Source organism: Bactrocera latifrons, unplaced genomic scaffold (genome assembly GCF_001853355.1).
Source record: "Bactrocera latifrons isolate USDA-ARS-PBARC rearing strain unplaced genomic scaffold, ASM185335v1 scaffold_31, whole genome shotgun sequence".
NCBI lineage: Eukaryota > Metazoa > Arthropoda > Insecta > Diptera > Tephritidae > Bactrocera > Bactrocera latifrons.
In genome coordinates, this window is record NW_017536741.1 from 1,139,996 (window position 1) to 1,155,235 (window position 15,240).

At 41.8% G+C, this 15,240-nt stretch overlaps 3 protein-coding genes across 3 annotated transcripts; all 3 read left to right on the top strand.

Annotated features, from left to right (window-relative positions):
• Positions 1–166: 166 nt before the first annotated feature.
• LOC108970818 (maltase A3) lies at positions 167–2,769 on the top strand. The gene is made up of 6 exons (XM_018936455.1): positions 167–581; positions 670–1,130; positions 1,200–1,652; positions 1,718–2,169; positions 2,234–2,377; positions 2,446–2,769. The coding sequence occupies exons 1-6, from the start codon at positions 347–349 to the stop codon at positions 2,570–2,572; spliced, it is 1,872 nt and encodes a 623-aa protein (XP_018792000.1). The 5' UTR covers positions 167–346; the 3' UTR covers positions 2,573–2,769.
• An 82-nt stretch (positions 2,770–2,851) lies between these two features.
• LOC108970819 (maltase A3) lies at positions 2,852–5,581 on the top strand. Its single transcript, XM_018936456.1, has 6 exons — positions 2,852–3,670; positions 3,747–4,340; positions 4,400–4,507; positions 4,653–4,996; positions 5,059–5,199; positions 5,258–5,581. The coding sequence occupies exons 1-6, from the start codon at positions 3,149–3,151 to the stop codon at positions 5,322–5,324; spliced, it is 1,776 nt and encodes a 591-aa protein (XP_018792001.1). The 5' UTR covers positions 2,852–3,148; the 3' UTR covers positions 5,325–5,581.
• A 6,886-nt stretch (positions 5,582–12,467) lies between these two features.
• On the top strand, positions 12,468–15,025 carry LOC108970758 (maltase A1-like). Its single transcript, XM_018936314.1, has 7 exons — positions 12,468–13,223; positions 13,301–13,879; positions 13,945–14,052; positions 14,109–14,256; positions 14,321–14,519; positions 14,583–14,729; positions 14,802–15,025. Exons 1-7 carry the CDS (start codon positions 12,687–12,689, stop codon positions 14,872–14,874), a joined length of 1,791 nt encoding a protein of 596 aa, XP_018791859.1. The 5' UTR covers positions 12,468–12,686; the 3' UTR covers positions 14,875–15,025.
• The last annotated feature ends 215 nt before the right edge of the window (positions 15,026–15,240 follow it).

A 15,240-nucleotide genomic window follows, 5' to 3' on the forward strand; every position in this document is an offset into this window, starting at 1 on the left:
TAAAGGAAATATAAATGATTAAGCTATAAATAAAGCATCATGAAGAGAGGGCGCGCTATCTGATATTGGTTACAAAGAGTTATGTGAGCGCAATCAAGAGATGGGAGAGAATGTAGCACCTATCGTCGCTCGCGTCTTTTAATTTAACTAGCTGAACTGAACAATTACTAATGCCGTTGCATCAGTTCGCTTTGAGTATTCGTCCGCGCACTTTTAAAGTGAGTGCGGTTCTTATGACTCTTTGCTTATGAGTCTTCTAATAAAAAGAACTGCAGTTAATGTTTGATTTGGAGCTGGAAGGCAATTGCAATACGAAAAAGCAGAGACTGAATGCTAAGGCAAAACGATGATTAGGCGTCTATTGTTATATCTATTAGTGTCGGTCTGTAGTGGTGTCACCATTGTGAGCGCTGGCGGCTTTCCAAATTATCATGCGCATTTTGATTTTATCGCGTGGGATAAGCATAGCGCGGCGGCGAAGGTGAATGCTTCGCAAAAGTGGTGGCAATCGGCGGCGTTCTATCAAATCTACCCAAGGTCATTTAAAGACAGCAACGGCGACGGGGTGGGTGATCTGAAGGGTGAGTCCATGTATTGAAAATTTTATTAAAAAAAAAAAAATGCGCAAAACTTGGAAATAAATAATATGGAAAATACTATAACTTGCAGGCATTGCAGAGCAGCTACCCTATCTTAAAGAGATCGGTATTGCAGCAACATGGATATCGCCTATTTACAAATCGCCAATGGCGGATTTTGGTTATGATGTCGCCAATTTTACCGACATTGATCCGATATTCGGTACACTCGACGATTTTGATGCGTTGATCGCCAAATCACGTGAAGTTGGTGTGAAAGTAATATTGGACTTCGTGCCGAATCACTCCAGCGATGAACATGAATGGTTCAAAAGATCGGCCGCGGGCGACAATGACTTCAAAGACTTTTACGTCTGGCATCCGGGGCGTGTGGTAAATGGCACGCGTCTGCCGCCAACRAATTGGATGAGTGTATTTCGTGGCTCCGCTTGGCAGTGGCATGAGACACGCAAAGAGTACTATCTGCATCAATTTCTGAGTAAGCAGCCGGACTTGAATTATCGCAATCCGAAAGTGCGCGCTGCCATGAATGTGAGTGATGTACTTTATCGTATTCTTTCTTGTTTTTAACATTATACTCTGTCTCGCGGTTGCTAATAGGACGTGCTGCGGTTTTGGTTACGACGGGGCGTCGCCGGCTTTCGCATCGATGCGGTGCCGTTCGCATTTGAAGTAGCGGCCGATGCAAATGGCAATTGGCCAGATGAGCCACGCAATGACTGGGTTGTCGATCCGGATGACTACAATTATGTTAAACACRTCTATACCGTTGATCAGCCGGAGACATTGAACTTGGTATATGAATGGCGTCGGGTTTTGGACGAATTYCAGAAAGYGAATGGTGGCGACGAACGTGTCATGCTAACCGAAGCATATTCACCAATCGACGTAGTGGTAAAGTATTATGGTAACGACACAGCAGAGGGTGCGCAGATGCCGTTTAATTTTCTCATGATCAGCTGGCTGTCAAATGACTCCGATGCCTACCACTTTGCGGAGACTGTAAATACTTGGTTAAAGAACATGCCAACAGGACGTACAGCCAATTGGGTGGTAAGCTGCTGAGTACACTTGATAAACTGAAAATACCTTCATTAATTGACGCTACTCATTTCCAGATTGGCAATCATGACCAAAATCGCGTTGGCTCTCGTCTCGGCGCCGATCGTATTGACATGTTGAACATGCTGACGAATATTCTGCCTGGTGTTAGCATCTCATATTATGGCGAAGAGATCGGCATGTCTGACGTATGGATCTCGTGGAATGATACTGTGGATCCCTCAGCTTGTCACACCAATCCGGATATCTATGAAAGGTTCTCGCGTGATCCCGAACGCACACCCTTCCAATGGAATGATGCACAGAATGCCGGTTTCAGCACAGCTAAAAAGACTTGGCTGCCCGTCGCTGATGACTACAAAACAGTGAACGTCTTACGCGAACGCAACGATKCGCTGAGCCATTTGAATATCTACAAACAATTGCACGCTCTGCGAAACGAATCGACATTGCGTTACGGTAGTGTTGAGGTAAAGGCCGTGACACAAAATGTTTTGGCCGTCAARCGGTGAGTTCTTGTGATATTGAATAAATATAAAAATTGGTTTAAAGCTTATATTTCTCCCCGATAGCATGCTCCTCAACGATTACACATACGTTTTGCTAATGAATCTTTATGATTCCACGGAGGAAGTGGATTTGAAGCGCGCATTCGATAATATACCGGATGAGTTTGAATATGTCATTGTTACCAAGAAAAGTAAAGCGAAGCGGGGGTAAATATTGAAGAGCGCGACRTTTACGAAATATTATTGATACAACCCTAACTGTTTTGGTTTTTCAGCGACACACTAAAATCGACGGGCATTCAAATATTACCGAAGGAAGCCGTTGTCTTGCGTTCTGCCACCAAATTGACTACTACAGTGGGTTATTTTGCATATTACATGCCAAAAACTGAGAAAAATTAGAGCAGCGAGCTATTTGTTAAAAGTCTGAAATACTAATATTAGTTAACAATGTTTTCGTACTGAAGAGCTTTAAATTTTTGTATCTCATTAAAAATGTTGTTAGTGTGACATATATGTACGTTTAGTTCACAAATGTTATGCAATATTAAGAGTAAATAAAGTAAGTTTCTTGAATTTCTGATAAAAGCGCCCCCTTACGTAGACACCTATTTATTAAAAAGTTATCTCGAGTATTTGTTTCTAAAASAGACAGCTACGTACTAAATTCCACTCGAACCACCGCCAGGGGTCACTTGAGACYTGTTGGTGTGCAGTCAAGCCTTTTGTTCTAAATGAATTTGCAATAAACAACTACTGTTTATCAGCTACTTAAGTTAGTTTGAAAAATTTCCAACACTGCAACACAACAATGATGCGATATGAATCTGAAAGCACTTAAAACTGATACGAGAACCGCCCACCAACGGATGTTGCATTCGTCAGTCGAATGCTTTAAATAAGCGGTTGCGACACCAATTTCAGACAGTATCTTTTCAATCGTACCCCGGGTTGTTGCCAGCGTGCTTCCTTTCGAAAATGCGAAAAATAATTTCGCTAGTTTTGCTTCTGGCATTTAACCAACAGTCTTCTTTAGCCTGCGATGGCACGACTAGGCAGTCTAGTGGRGACTCCCGTGAGTGGTGGCAATCGGCACAGTTCTACCAAATCTACCCGCGCTCCTTTATGGACTCCAATGGCGATGGTATTGGCGACCTTGCTGGTATCACTTCGCGTTTAAACTATTTGAAGGATTTGAACGTTACTGCCGTTTGGCTATCGCCCATCTACACTTCACCMATGGCGGATTTTGGCTACGATATYGCTGATTTTTTCGATATACAACCTGAGTATGGTACATTGAATGACTTCGACAACCTGGTGCAGGAAGCTAATAAACTTGGACTGAAAGTGATTTTGGATTTCGTGCCGAATCACTCGAGTGATGAGAACGAATGGTTTAAGAAGTCCGTGCGCCGCGAACGTGGCTACGAAGACTACTATGTGTGGCACGATGGCTATAAAAATGAAAGCGGTGCGCGTGTACCGCCGAGTAATTGGGTGAGGCTTCCGTYGTTGACAAAATCACAGCCAATTAATATAAATTGTATTAAAATATTCAATATTGCCGTTGTAGCTCCAAGCTTTCCGTGGTTCCGCCTGGGAATGGAACGATGAACGTCAACAATACTACCTCCATCAATTTGCGGTCAAACAACCCGACTTGAACTACCGGAACCCCGCCGTAGTCGCGCAAATGAAGCGTGTTCTTACTTATTGGCTGGATCGTGGTGTCGCTGGTTTCCGTGTTGATGCTGTRCCTTGGTGCTTCGAGGTACTGCCGGACGAGACTGGCCGCTACCCTGATGAGCCGAAGAGTGGCTATACCGATGATCCTGATGATTCCAGCTACCTRTTGCATATATATACTCAAGATCTACCGGAAACCGTAGATATGGTTTATCAATGGCGCAAGCTGCTGGATGATTATCAACGCATTCATGGCGGGGATAGGCGGGTGCTGCTCACCGAGGCCTGGTCACCGCTAGATTACGTAATGAAATTCTATGGAAACCACACAACCGAAGGCGCGCAAATGCCATTCAATTTCCAATTCATTGTTGGCGGTAATTCTGATAAGAACAATACAAACTTGCCAGCGTCTGGCTTCGTGAAGATCATCAGCAGTTGGTTGGACAATATGCCGAGTGGCCACACAGCCAATTGGGTGGTGAGTATTCGAGCGACATGTAATGCGAATGAACATTGAAAATAATTGTCTTTATGCAGATGGGCAACCACGATCAGCGGCGTGTGGGCAGCCGTTACGGCGAGGGACGTATTGACCTCATGAATATGCTACAGATGTTCCTACCGGGTGTTAGTATAACTTATATGGTGAGTATGAACACAKCTGCKAGTGAGGGAAATATTTAAGAGCRTAAATTAAGGGTTCRTTTAAAGAGCGGGAAAATAWRGAGWACAGTCACAATGKGTTATGCGYAGCAATATAATTCGCTATAACTCATATTTACTTACACAGGGCGAAGAGATTGGTATGACCGATTTGGACATCTCTTGGGAAGATAGTCGCGATCCCGCTGCCTGTAATTCAAATGCGTATATTTACGAACAATTTACACGCGATCCCGCGCGTACGCCCTTCCAATGGAGCAATACTGCCAATGCGGGTTTCTCCACCAACAGCACAACTTGGCTGCCCATCAATCCAAACTATGTGACTGTGAATGTGCAGACCGAGGAGGCCGCCTCGAAGAGTCATCTGACAATTTACAATCAGTTGGTGGCTTTGCGCAAGTCAAAAACGCTGCAACAGGGCGATGTCAGCTATACAGCTATTGGCGATAATGTTTTGGCCATTAAGCGGTAAGTTAYTAGAAGAAAAGTTAGCAGTTGYAATTTGGTTTGAATTTCTCACTCGTCTGCAGTTTCTTGAAAGATGAAAAGACATACCTTTTATTGGCCAACGTGCTGGACTCGGCGGTCATCGCGGACGTTAGCGGTGTACTGCGCGTCAGTGGCAACTTCAACACCACCATAACAAATATGTTATCGACCAGAAAGGAAGGGTATGTGACTGTAGTACATATTGTCTTTATTGGTTCCTAATGTCGCCATTTTTTGCAGTGACGTCGTGAGCGTCAACAATGTGCCATTGGGCGCCTATGAGGCGATCATAGTGGAATCGATGTGAAATAGCGTGCTATGAGTGTGAGAAGTAGCGGAAAATTAAGTATTACTATTTTATTTTAAAACTTATGAAATTACACTTTAGAAAATTTTATTTAAATAAAAAAAAAAAATAAAAAAAAAATTTTTTTTCATTACATCTTGATTTTGGAGGCTGGAAATTCTGCGAAAGAAATTTCCTTGCTTCCAGGAAGCTAATTTATAGCGCCGCTGRTGTTGTTTCGTAAAAATTTCCAATAAATCATTGGTAGTCGAAAAAGTCTTTTCGTGTTTCCAATCAAACTTCAGCTTATTTTTTTTTTCATATTTATACTAAAATTTGATTAATACTGCAAGTCCCTTTAACTCTTCAAATATTCGGCACATACACAAAGGCAGAAGTTTGTATGGAAGTACTCACACCTAAACAAATTTCAAAATGTTAATGTTTTTATGCAAACACACAGGTAACTGRAAGTTTGCACTGGAGTTTTGCGAACGCATAAAGAATGATTGATAACTCAGAAAACAAATCACGCTTTGGCGGCGCAAGCACAGAAAGCGACCAGACTCATTATACAAAATTTTTATTTATGAGTTTGAAAACACTCGCTTACATATGTATTTGTGTGTATGTATATACCACTGTTTATAAATACGTATGCAAATGTGCCGTTAGAAAGTCTATAAATGCAGCTACATACACACAATTGATGTTCTCGTACTTTTACGCTCACTTCTTCGCTTACACGTGTCGCCCGGCACATACCACCTTGTGTCCTGGCCGTTTGCCTTGCGCCGCGTGGAAAATTTGTCTACGTCGAAGTACYGTTACAAATTCAGTTAATGTGAGTGTAAACTTGTATTCCTTTAGTTTCCTTTAATTTTATTTTTTTTTATTCATCTCCTTTCAAGTCTTTTGCTACATAAATATTGTGATCATCTTCATCATCAGCGGCCATAATCATTATCGCTATTGACATGCACATTTTCGGCAGCTGTTCACGGGCAGGTCGCCGACACGCAAAGCACTCACCAAGCACTGGCTGCACAGTAAATATTAGTCGAGAATATTTCAGTGAAAATGTCGACAGCGCGCGCTGTGGAAGCGAAGTGCCTGGATTTRACAAAATTTTAATCTGCCACTGTGTTCATAGCCATGTCTTTCATGTAGGAGTAGGAGCAAGCTCTTGCTGTACTTTTGCTTACAACAGGGTTCAGGGAGTGAAAAAAGAATTATGCGGTTATGCAAGCAGTGTTTTTGTGAAACATGACGGCACGTAACGAGCAATATTGAACGTGATAAACGGCAATGGATTTTCAATTTTTTGAACAACCACAAATCACAAAAACAATCTTAAACAAATCACATAAATAAACGAAAAGAATCACTTTAGCGAAAACATCACATAAGTTTCTAAATCAACCCTCAATTTATTTTATTTTTTAGTTATATAAATACGAAAAGACTTTTTCGACTACACAATATACATATGTATATAAAAGTATCCATAAAACGCCTTAAGCTTTACTAATTTAATACAACCAACATACTAATTAAAATGACATGTGCAGCATTTCTTTAAATGACTTTACGAAAAGATTATGTAAGCTGTTGCGGTAAACAAAAGCAAAAATATCAACGCATCGATTGAAAAATTGAAAAAAGCAAACAATTTCGTATGCGCCGATAATAGCTCTAGAGCGCAGGGGATTGTGTGCTTAAAACGAAATAAAAGTAATTAAGAAGTGTGAGTGTGCATATGTGTGTGGGATGGTGAAGAGAACACGCAGCACACAGCGAAAATGCGCGGCTACAAAGAAAGTTGAACCCTTTATTGTTTTTAGTGCGTGATAATGTGAACAGGTTGGGCGAAGCGCAGGAAAGCATTTTAAGGCGTCACACCGAAGCGCTTAAATTTGCCAGGCCACAGTTGCGGTGCGCGTAAGTAATTAATTTCTTAAGCTTTGATGTCGTATCATGTCTGGAGTAATGTGTTAAAAACAAATACAATAAGAAAAAAACTTCATAAAAAACAATAATTTCCTTACAAACACTTTGACCAGTCAGTTTGTATGGCAGCTATAGGCTTTAGTGACTCGATCTGAACAATTTCCAYGTATGATAATGCATTATCTTGGATAATAATCTATGCGATATTTCGTCAAGATGGAAAGTTGTGTCAAATGAAAAGTTTTCCATAYAAGTACTTGATTCTGATATTCAGTTTGTATGGCAGCTACAGGCTATAGTTAATCGATTTCAAAAATTTCTTCGGAGCTTACTTCATTGTCTAAGAAAATAACTTWGACCAAAGTTYGTGAAGATATCTTGTCGAACAAAAAAGTTTTCCATACAAGCACTTTATATCKATCGTTCAGTTTGTATGACAGCTATATGCTATAGTGATCCCATAGAGAGGAAGATCCGTTCCGACAAATGAGTAGCATTTTGGTGACAAAAGGGCGGGTGCAAAATATAAATTCGATATCTCTAAGCCTGAGGACTAGTTCGTCTATATACATACGGGYAGAGAGGCGAGCATGTCTTAAACGACTCAGCGCGTCGCTGTGATCATTTATATGTACCTATGTACAAGTATAATCGCTGTCGTTTCTTCTGGGTGTTACACACATAGTGGAAAACTTTATATACCCTTTACAGTGTATAATAAACATACCTTAGCATGGCCTCTGTTTGCATTAACAACTGATTTCATTTTTTTTTTTTTGTGACAACCGAAGCATTTCTAACGCGAAGCACTTCAGCGGCCGAGTCATCAAGTTTAGAGCACCGTTACAAACGAGTTAGTTTTGTCATGGATTAGCAAGCATTCACACATAGCACCTCAGTAATCGTGGCCGCTTAGCAGCGTGTTATCCTTTTAACATGCACGATAAACTGATTAGAAGGCTTCGAGTTGCGTTAATTTTTAAGTCGCTTGAGGTTTACGTAGCAGTGTGCAGGGTTTAAATAACAAAATCTTTGCAGGTCTCACCGTTCGTTCTTTTGCTGTCTCTGCCAAGTCAAGCGTTCGGTATAAGCGTACTAATCACTTCACTTTCGACGCAGTCGCTATAGCATATTCTTCACGTTTTTTAGCAGTCTGTATGGCAGCCGAGTGCTGTGTTGCTGCTGTAAGCCAGTCGCCTGTCTCGCGCCTGACATTAGTCTCGACGTGACGCTCATACAAATTTGCGTAACCAAAGTTTGGCGTTAGTGAGAATTGAACGACGGCGCTTGGCCGCGGGTACCGTAGTCAACATTTTTGTGTACCCCACGTAGCTTATTATTTTAGCTGCACCACTCTTCGGTGTCTGTTGTTGTTGTCACTTGACCGCTCAATGGTTAGCAAGTTGTCTCAGGGGAATAATGATGTTTTTGTAGTAAATATTTTTTTTTGCCTTTTCTACTTGCACTCAAATTGAAGTAATGTTTTTTACAATCTGACTTTCTTTCATCGGTCACCTTAATCAGTCTTCTTATTTTATTTATTTAAAAGGTTCTTAGTATCTGTGTGCCGATTGTGCTGTCTCCTCTTAGTGACGACTGTCAAATTAATTATTTCCATTAAAAGTTGCAATATCTAACACTGACTGGTTGCTAACGCTTGCAGATAAGATTCGCTGTGATAAGTATGGAAAAGATTTCGTGGTTTCTTTGAGTATGGCACTAGGTCAAGGTCACTTAGATCTGCTGAGATCTGTTGGTATTCTTCTTATCGGCTGCAAAGACATGATTGCCTTGTTAATCCTTAGTTACAGTGGCGTACTTAGAAACAAATTTCTGCAGGACTGAATCAAGAACTCTAAGTTGGTATGAAAGGCTGGCAGCATATTCACACGAAATTTGTACGACAATACAGATATAAGAACATGTGAACTTTTCTGTCAGAGTCAGGGTAGCTAAGGCCGGTTTTTCGAGCTCACGGACAAACGAGAAACGGAAAGCAAAGGAAGTAAGTTGACGTTCATGCGAGTCGTCATCTCTATATCAGAATGATAAGGAGCCAAGTAAGAACAACGCTCCCACTTGAGTGCGATCAAAGTACGATTTGAATTAAAAAGAGAGCGTTTATCACCTTATTCCGTGGTTGTATGACCTTACAGATAGTTGTCTATCATGGCTAGCGCCTAAGCTAATTTGTTCTTCGCGAGGAAGAAATGCAAAACGAAGCTGCCTTTTTGACATACGTGCACACGAGTAGCATGTTGGTCCACATATATATTTAGTTTTGATTCTCATTAGCGACCCTGACGGACTCCGAGCACGCGCTCAAAGTTAAATGAAGTCTCGGGATGTCTGTTTCATGAGTTCTCCTTTTGGATCAATCTAATCAAAGATAATCTTGTTTGGACCCCTAAAAAAAATATCAACTTTAGTGTTGAGCAATTTAGTCGAAGAGACTGAAACCCATATCGTTCTCTTCCTCAAACTCCGACTCCTCTTTTTTGGCTTCTCCCTACTTTTCGGCAGCGGCGCCAGCACCAGCCACAGCAGCAGAAAACTTGCTGGGGTCCTTGATGGACACCTTGATGGCAGCAGCTTCCTTGAAATCCACTTCGGTGGCAGCTGCAATAGAAAACAGATTCTTGAAACCATTGGCAACACAATGTGATCTCGAAGCGGTACTTTGGTAATTAATCTATAACAATACGGCGGCCAAATTGGCAACACTAGCTTGGAATTTTGCATGCAGACCTTCGGACTTGATGTTCAAGAACTCAGGTGAGTAAATGGAGTTGGGTTATGGCCAAATCATCCGAAAAGGGCGTAATGTTGAACATATTAAGCAAAGTAGCTTCTGAGGCACCAACTTTTTCTCCCCTTGTCAGGTTCCAACGAACGCTGCTCTAAATTCAAAAAGCCGTTTATAAAGCATATTAAACTCAGTAGTTAATCTGTTGAGATTTTATTTCAACATATCTAAGGCCAAACTAGTAGTTCTTTTTTGGTTTTTGTTCTATAAAACTTAACTGCCTAGGCAACCTTTTTCCCTGAAAGCCTTTCACTTCTCCTCCCTCTTCACCACTCACTGCGCCAATCCACTTGAAAACTCGTGACTAAAGGTAATACTCTACGAATTTCGAATTCAAATGACACAAATTACGCATCGAAAAGTCAGCAAGAACTAGAAAGACAGCTGACAAATGAGTGCGTGCATTGAACATGCTAAAGACTTTTTGTTGCACAAAGTGGAAAAGTGTGAGGCGTTGTGCCGTTTTAATTTGCGCCCGAATTTGTCCGACATTTATATGCGCGTTGTTTCAAAGCGTTTGGTATTCAAAACAACACAGTGCCAGCAACAAATTACACAACAATCGAAAAGAGGAAATGAAAGAATAGAGAACACGTAACAAAGCAAAAAAAGCGGATATAGAAAATGTATAATTGAAGGGAATATAAAAAGCGAACATCGGCGAGGGAAGGCACAGCAGCAACATGAATTAAAACCGGCAGCTACAAGGCAGCTAACCAAGTGGCAACCAAAATGGTTTGCGAGCAGCGAACACATGTGCGATCGTGTGCATGCGACTGTTGTTGGTTTTGTTGTTGTGTGTCCTTCGGTTTAGTCTTTAGTGTGCGATTAGTGACTGGCGGCTGGCGGCGGGCGGCGGGTGGTTGATGGTTGGAGATTGGTGGCTGTGGGCCGCTGGCTGCCGCTGAGTGACAACTCAATAAGTATGCCTGGCATGCACCGAGCGCGCGGCTTTGTTGTGTGAGTAAAATGCGTAGAGCAACAACGCTATTTGTCAACGCTTGGCAACATATTTGCTTTCTGAGGTTGCTCTTTGCCTCATATCATAATGATTATTGCATTTAAGTGCTTTTTTGTTGTTTGTGTGAGTGAGCGGTTTTGTTTTTATTGTTGTTGCTCAAACTATTTGTCTATATTTGACGTAGGTTGTATAACAAGAGAAACAAATATTTAATACAAATTCCTCTATAGTAACCGTAGCTACTCAGGTTAACCACAAAGTTGTTTGTAGTTTCCCTCATCAAGCACTTAGTCAAATTAGAGGAATAATCATAAAAAATAATAGTTATGTCTTTTCAATGTAAAATCTTTGTCAAAGCTACATTCAAATGTGTCTAACTTAAGGCTCAAACAAAATTTTACAAAAAATACTTCCTCCTTCAGCAGCAAATCGACGCGTTGTTCCTGTGACCCCACTGTGACCAGACAATACTCTAAAAGTGGAGATGTGAAGTGCAGCAGAATAGAGCTTCTGTGCCGCGAGCCTTCGCATAACACACTCCAACCACTGCACAAAACCGAGCAGGCCAACAAAGCAAGCCGACTGCCATTGGCTTTCAAAAGAAGTCCTCGAAGTTGATACGCATCTATTGTAGAGGGGGTCATGAAAAGAAGTTATGACATTGTTTTCATTTGGAATTCAGCCCATACGCCACATATGACACATCCACAGACGGAAGCTGTGCGCTAAAAAAATATAAGCCTGTTCCAAACTACATTCGTATAAACCAGTCCTTTTTTTGTTTGCATTTTAAAACCACCGTTCGGCAAAATTTCATTGTGAAAGCGTTTGTAGGTTTTTCGCCTGAATTTTCCTATTGTCTCTCCACTACTCCTATTTAATTCTTCAATTTTTATTTGCTTTGAGCTTCCATTCCATGTTTGCTTTCTTTCAATCTTTCTTACTCTTTAATTTGCTCGCTCTCTTGTTCGCTTTTGAATTCCTGAAACGCCAATGAGTATTTGTGCGGTTATGTTGGAGTGTGTGAGAGAGATAACCACAACTCTCTCACTCATACAAAGCTTTCAAAAAGCTGTTGAGCAGAAATTTCAATTTAAGTGTTTAAATGACTTGCTCCGCTTTGGATTTAAATGCAGTTAATTGAAGTTGAAAGTAGCATTGTAAAATTAGAGAATTCTTTGGTCTTTATGCAGAGAGTTTTCGTTATAAATTAGATATAGTTTCGGTGGGAAAATCAGTTAAAAGCTAGATTTTTTCAAGATTTTCAAGGTCGCAGGCGTCCATAATTTTGCTATAAAATTTGCTTTGCAAGGCAGAAGGAGTCTCTTGGGTACATTCAGTGGTGGGAAACCCGTGTTCATACGAAATGATATTTTTAATTTTTTGCCAGCCTTTTAGCCTTCAAGTGCTTTTCAAACATTAAACAAGGTAATTCATTGAATTATCTCAACTGCATTAAACGCCACTTTACAACAAAATATTTCCTATACTTGGTAAACGTACGTCACAATATTACTTAACGCACACTTGAGTCTTATCGAAGCCAATATGTGTTTACTTGGCAAACGCAAGTAAGAAGCACGGAACATATTAGATAAATAACACACAGAACATATAAAAGGCGGCGCCTGTATGTCCACCGCTGCAGTATGATGTCAACTCAAACATGAAATCCACAAAACTTTCTCTGTATTTCGTGGCGTTTGTATTTTTTTCGGTGCTTTCCGGTTGCCTGGCTTGCACGCTCTCGAACCGTGCTGGCGCACAGGCGGAGCAGAAGGACTGGTGGCAAACGGCACAGTTCTACCAGATTTATCCACGCTCCTTCCAGGATTCCGACGGCGATGGTATTGGTGATTTGAAGGGCATTACGTCGCGTTTGCAGTACCTCAAGGATATTGGCGTAACCGCGGCGTGGCTCTCGCCAATTTTCAAATCTCCGATGGTTGACTTTGGCTATGACATTGCGGACTTCTACGAAATTCAGGCAGAATACGGCACGATGGATGATTTTCGCGAGTTGATTTCGAAGGCGAATGCTTTGGGTCTGAAGATAATTTTGGATTTTGTGCCAAATCATTCTAGTAACGAAAGCGAGTGGTTCAAGAAATCAGTTAGGCGTGAGCGCGGTTACGAGGACTACTATGTGTGGCACGATGGCAAGCTGGATGCGGATGGCAAACGCATACCGCCGAGTAACTGGGTGAGTGTGRAGTAGTAGCTGCAACTAAGAATAATTCTCCTCTGTACTCACTTGTTAGCATTTTTCAACTCTTTCAGTTGCAATCGTTCCGCGGTTCGGCGTGGGAATGGCGTGACGAACGCCAGCAATACTACCTGCATCAGTTCGCTGTACAGCAGGCCGATCTCAACTACCGCAATCCTGCCGTGGTGGAACAAATGAAACGCATTATACGCTACTGGCTCGACCAGGGCGTGGCTGGTTTCCGCGTCGATGCAGTCCCGGTGCTCTTCGAGGTGGAGCCCGACGAGAATGGCCAATATCCTGACGAGCCGGTGAGTGGCAACACCGAGGATAAGGACGATCGCGCTTACCTCAAAAATGATCTGATTGAAAATCGTCCGGAGACCATCGATATGGTTTATCAGTGGCGCCAAGTGATGGATGACTATCAGCGCATACATGGCGGCGACACGCGTGTGCTGCTGATCGAAACGTACGCGCCGGCCGCATACACTATGCAAATGTACGGCAACCGTACAGTGGAGGGCGCACATTTGCCGTTCAACTTCAATTTGATTACCGTGCTGAAGCAGGGTGTGAGCGCGGCATACGTGCAACAGGCGGTCGATGAGTGGCTGAAGAACATGCCGGCGAGACGTACAGCGAATTGGGTGGTAAGTGCGTGCAGTTTGGATTGTCTGTTATGGCTGATGTTGTAATACTTTTACATTACTTGCAGATTGGTAATCACGATCAACGTCGCGCGGCCAGTCGCTATGGCGTGCAACGCACGGACGCCATGAATATGCTGGTCATGACTCTACCCGGCGCAAGTGTCACATATCAGGTGAGTTCGACGTTGTTGGCTTCGATGCATGTGATTATGATAAGATTTTATTTAAGGGTGAGGAATTGGGCATGATTGATGGTGTGATCTCATGGGAGGATACTGTTGACCCCGCTGCATGCAATTCAAACAAAGATATATATGAAAACTTTACGCGCGATCCGTCACGTACGCCATTCCAATGGACCGCAGGCACTAATGCTGGTAAGCGCAGCTCAGTATAATTATATTTGTGTTCTCCTAACAAACAGTTTCAACCCTCAACAAGGTTTCTCCAACGCTTCAAAGACTTGGCTACCCATTGCACCGGACTACCAAACCCTCAATGTGGACGTGGAGAACTCGAGCGCCAATTCACATCTGAAGATCTACAAGTCACTGATTGAGCTGCGAAAAAGCTCGAAAACTCTACAGGAGGGCTCGTACAAATATAAGGCACTCGCAAACAACTTTTTCGCTTTGAAACGGTACACATCTGAATATTAAACTACACTTACTTGGTTACTACATACTTTCTTACTTTACGCCAGCTACTTGACAGGTGAGAGCACCCTCGTATACATCGCCAATTTTGGCAATGACACAAGCACTGTGGATCTGCAGCAGGACTTCGATGTCTTGCTACCCGCTGCCATGACCTTGACGATAAGCAGCTTGGACTCAACTAAAGCCAGCGGGTGAGTACAGCCCACGTGATCACAGCTGTAAATATATTTATGTAAAAAATCCGATCCCTTACTTGTTTTCAGCTCCGAGATTGACATCAAGAGCTTGACGCTGGCAGCCGGTGAGGCCTTGATTTTGAGTGACACCGCTAATTGAGTTTGTAGAGGATATATTTGGTAGTCGAAAAAGTCTTTTCGTATTTCTAATCAAACTTCAATTCATATTTGCCTCTGCTAAGCACATTTTTTTTTTTTCAATAAAAGCATGAAGTGCGGCGCCGAGTTTCGCGCTAATGAAACCAAATTTAGTTAAGTTGTTTCAATTATTTTATTCAGAATATTAATTCACTTGTTTTGCTCTCAATATTTCATATGCTACATATTTTCTAGAATGTGTGGAAATTTATTTGCTAACCGTTATTTGCATGCTCATTCATTTGAGTAACTTTAAACAATTTACATAGTTAATGCATAAATTTAAGGTACTTACTTCGATACAAATAGGTTATGTACGATTATACAT

Excerpts from the sequence above, each read along its gene's own strand:
- LOC108970758 (XM_018936314.1), top strand. The coding sequence starts at position 12,687 with ATGAAATCCACAAAACTTTCTCTGTATTTCGTGGCGTTTGTATTTTTT. Across the intron at positions 14,257-14,320 it reads GACCGCAGGCACTAATGCTG|GTTTCTCCAACGCTTCAAAG; the intron begins GTAAGCGCAGCT and ends ACCCTCAACAAG. Across the intron at positions 14,520-14,582 it reads AACTTTTTCGCTTTGAAACG|CTACTTGACAGGTGAGAGCA; the intron begins GTACACATCTGA and ends ACTTTACGCCAG.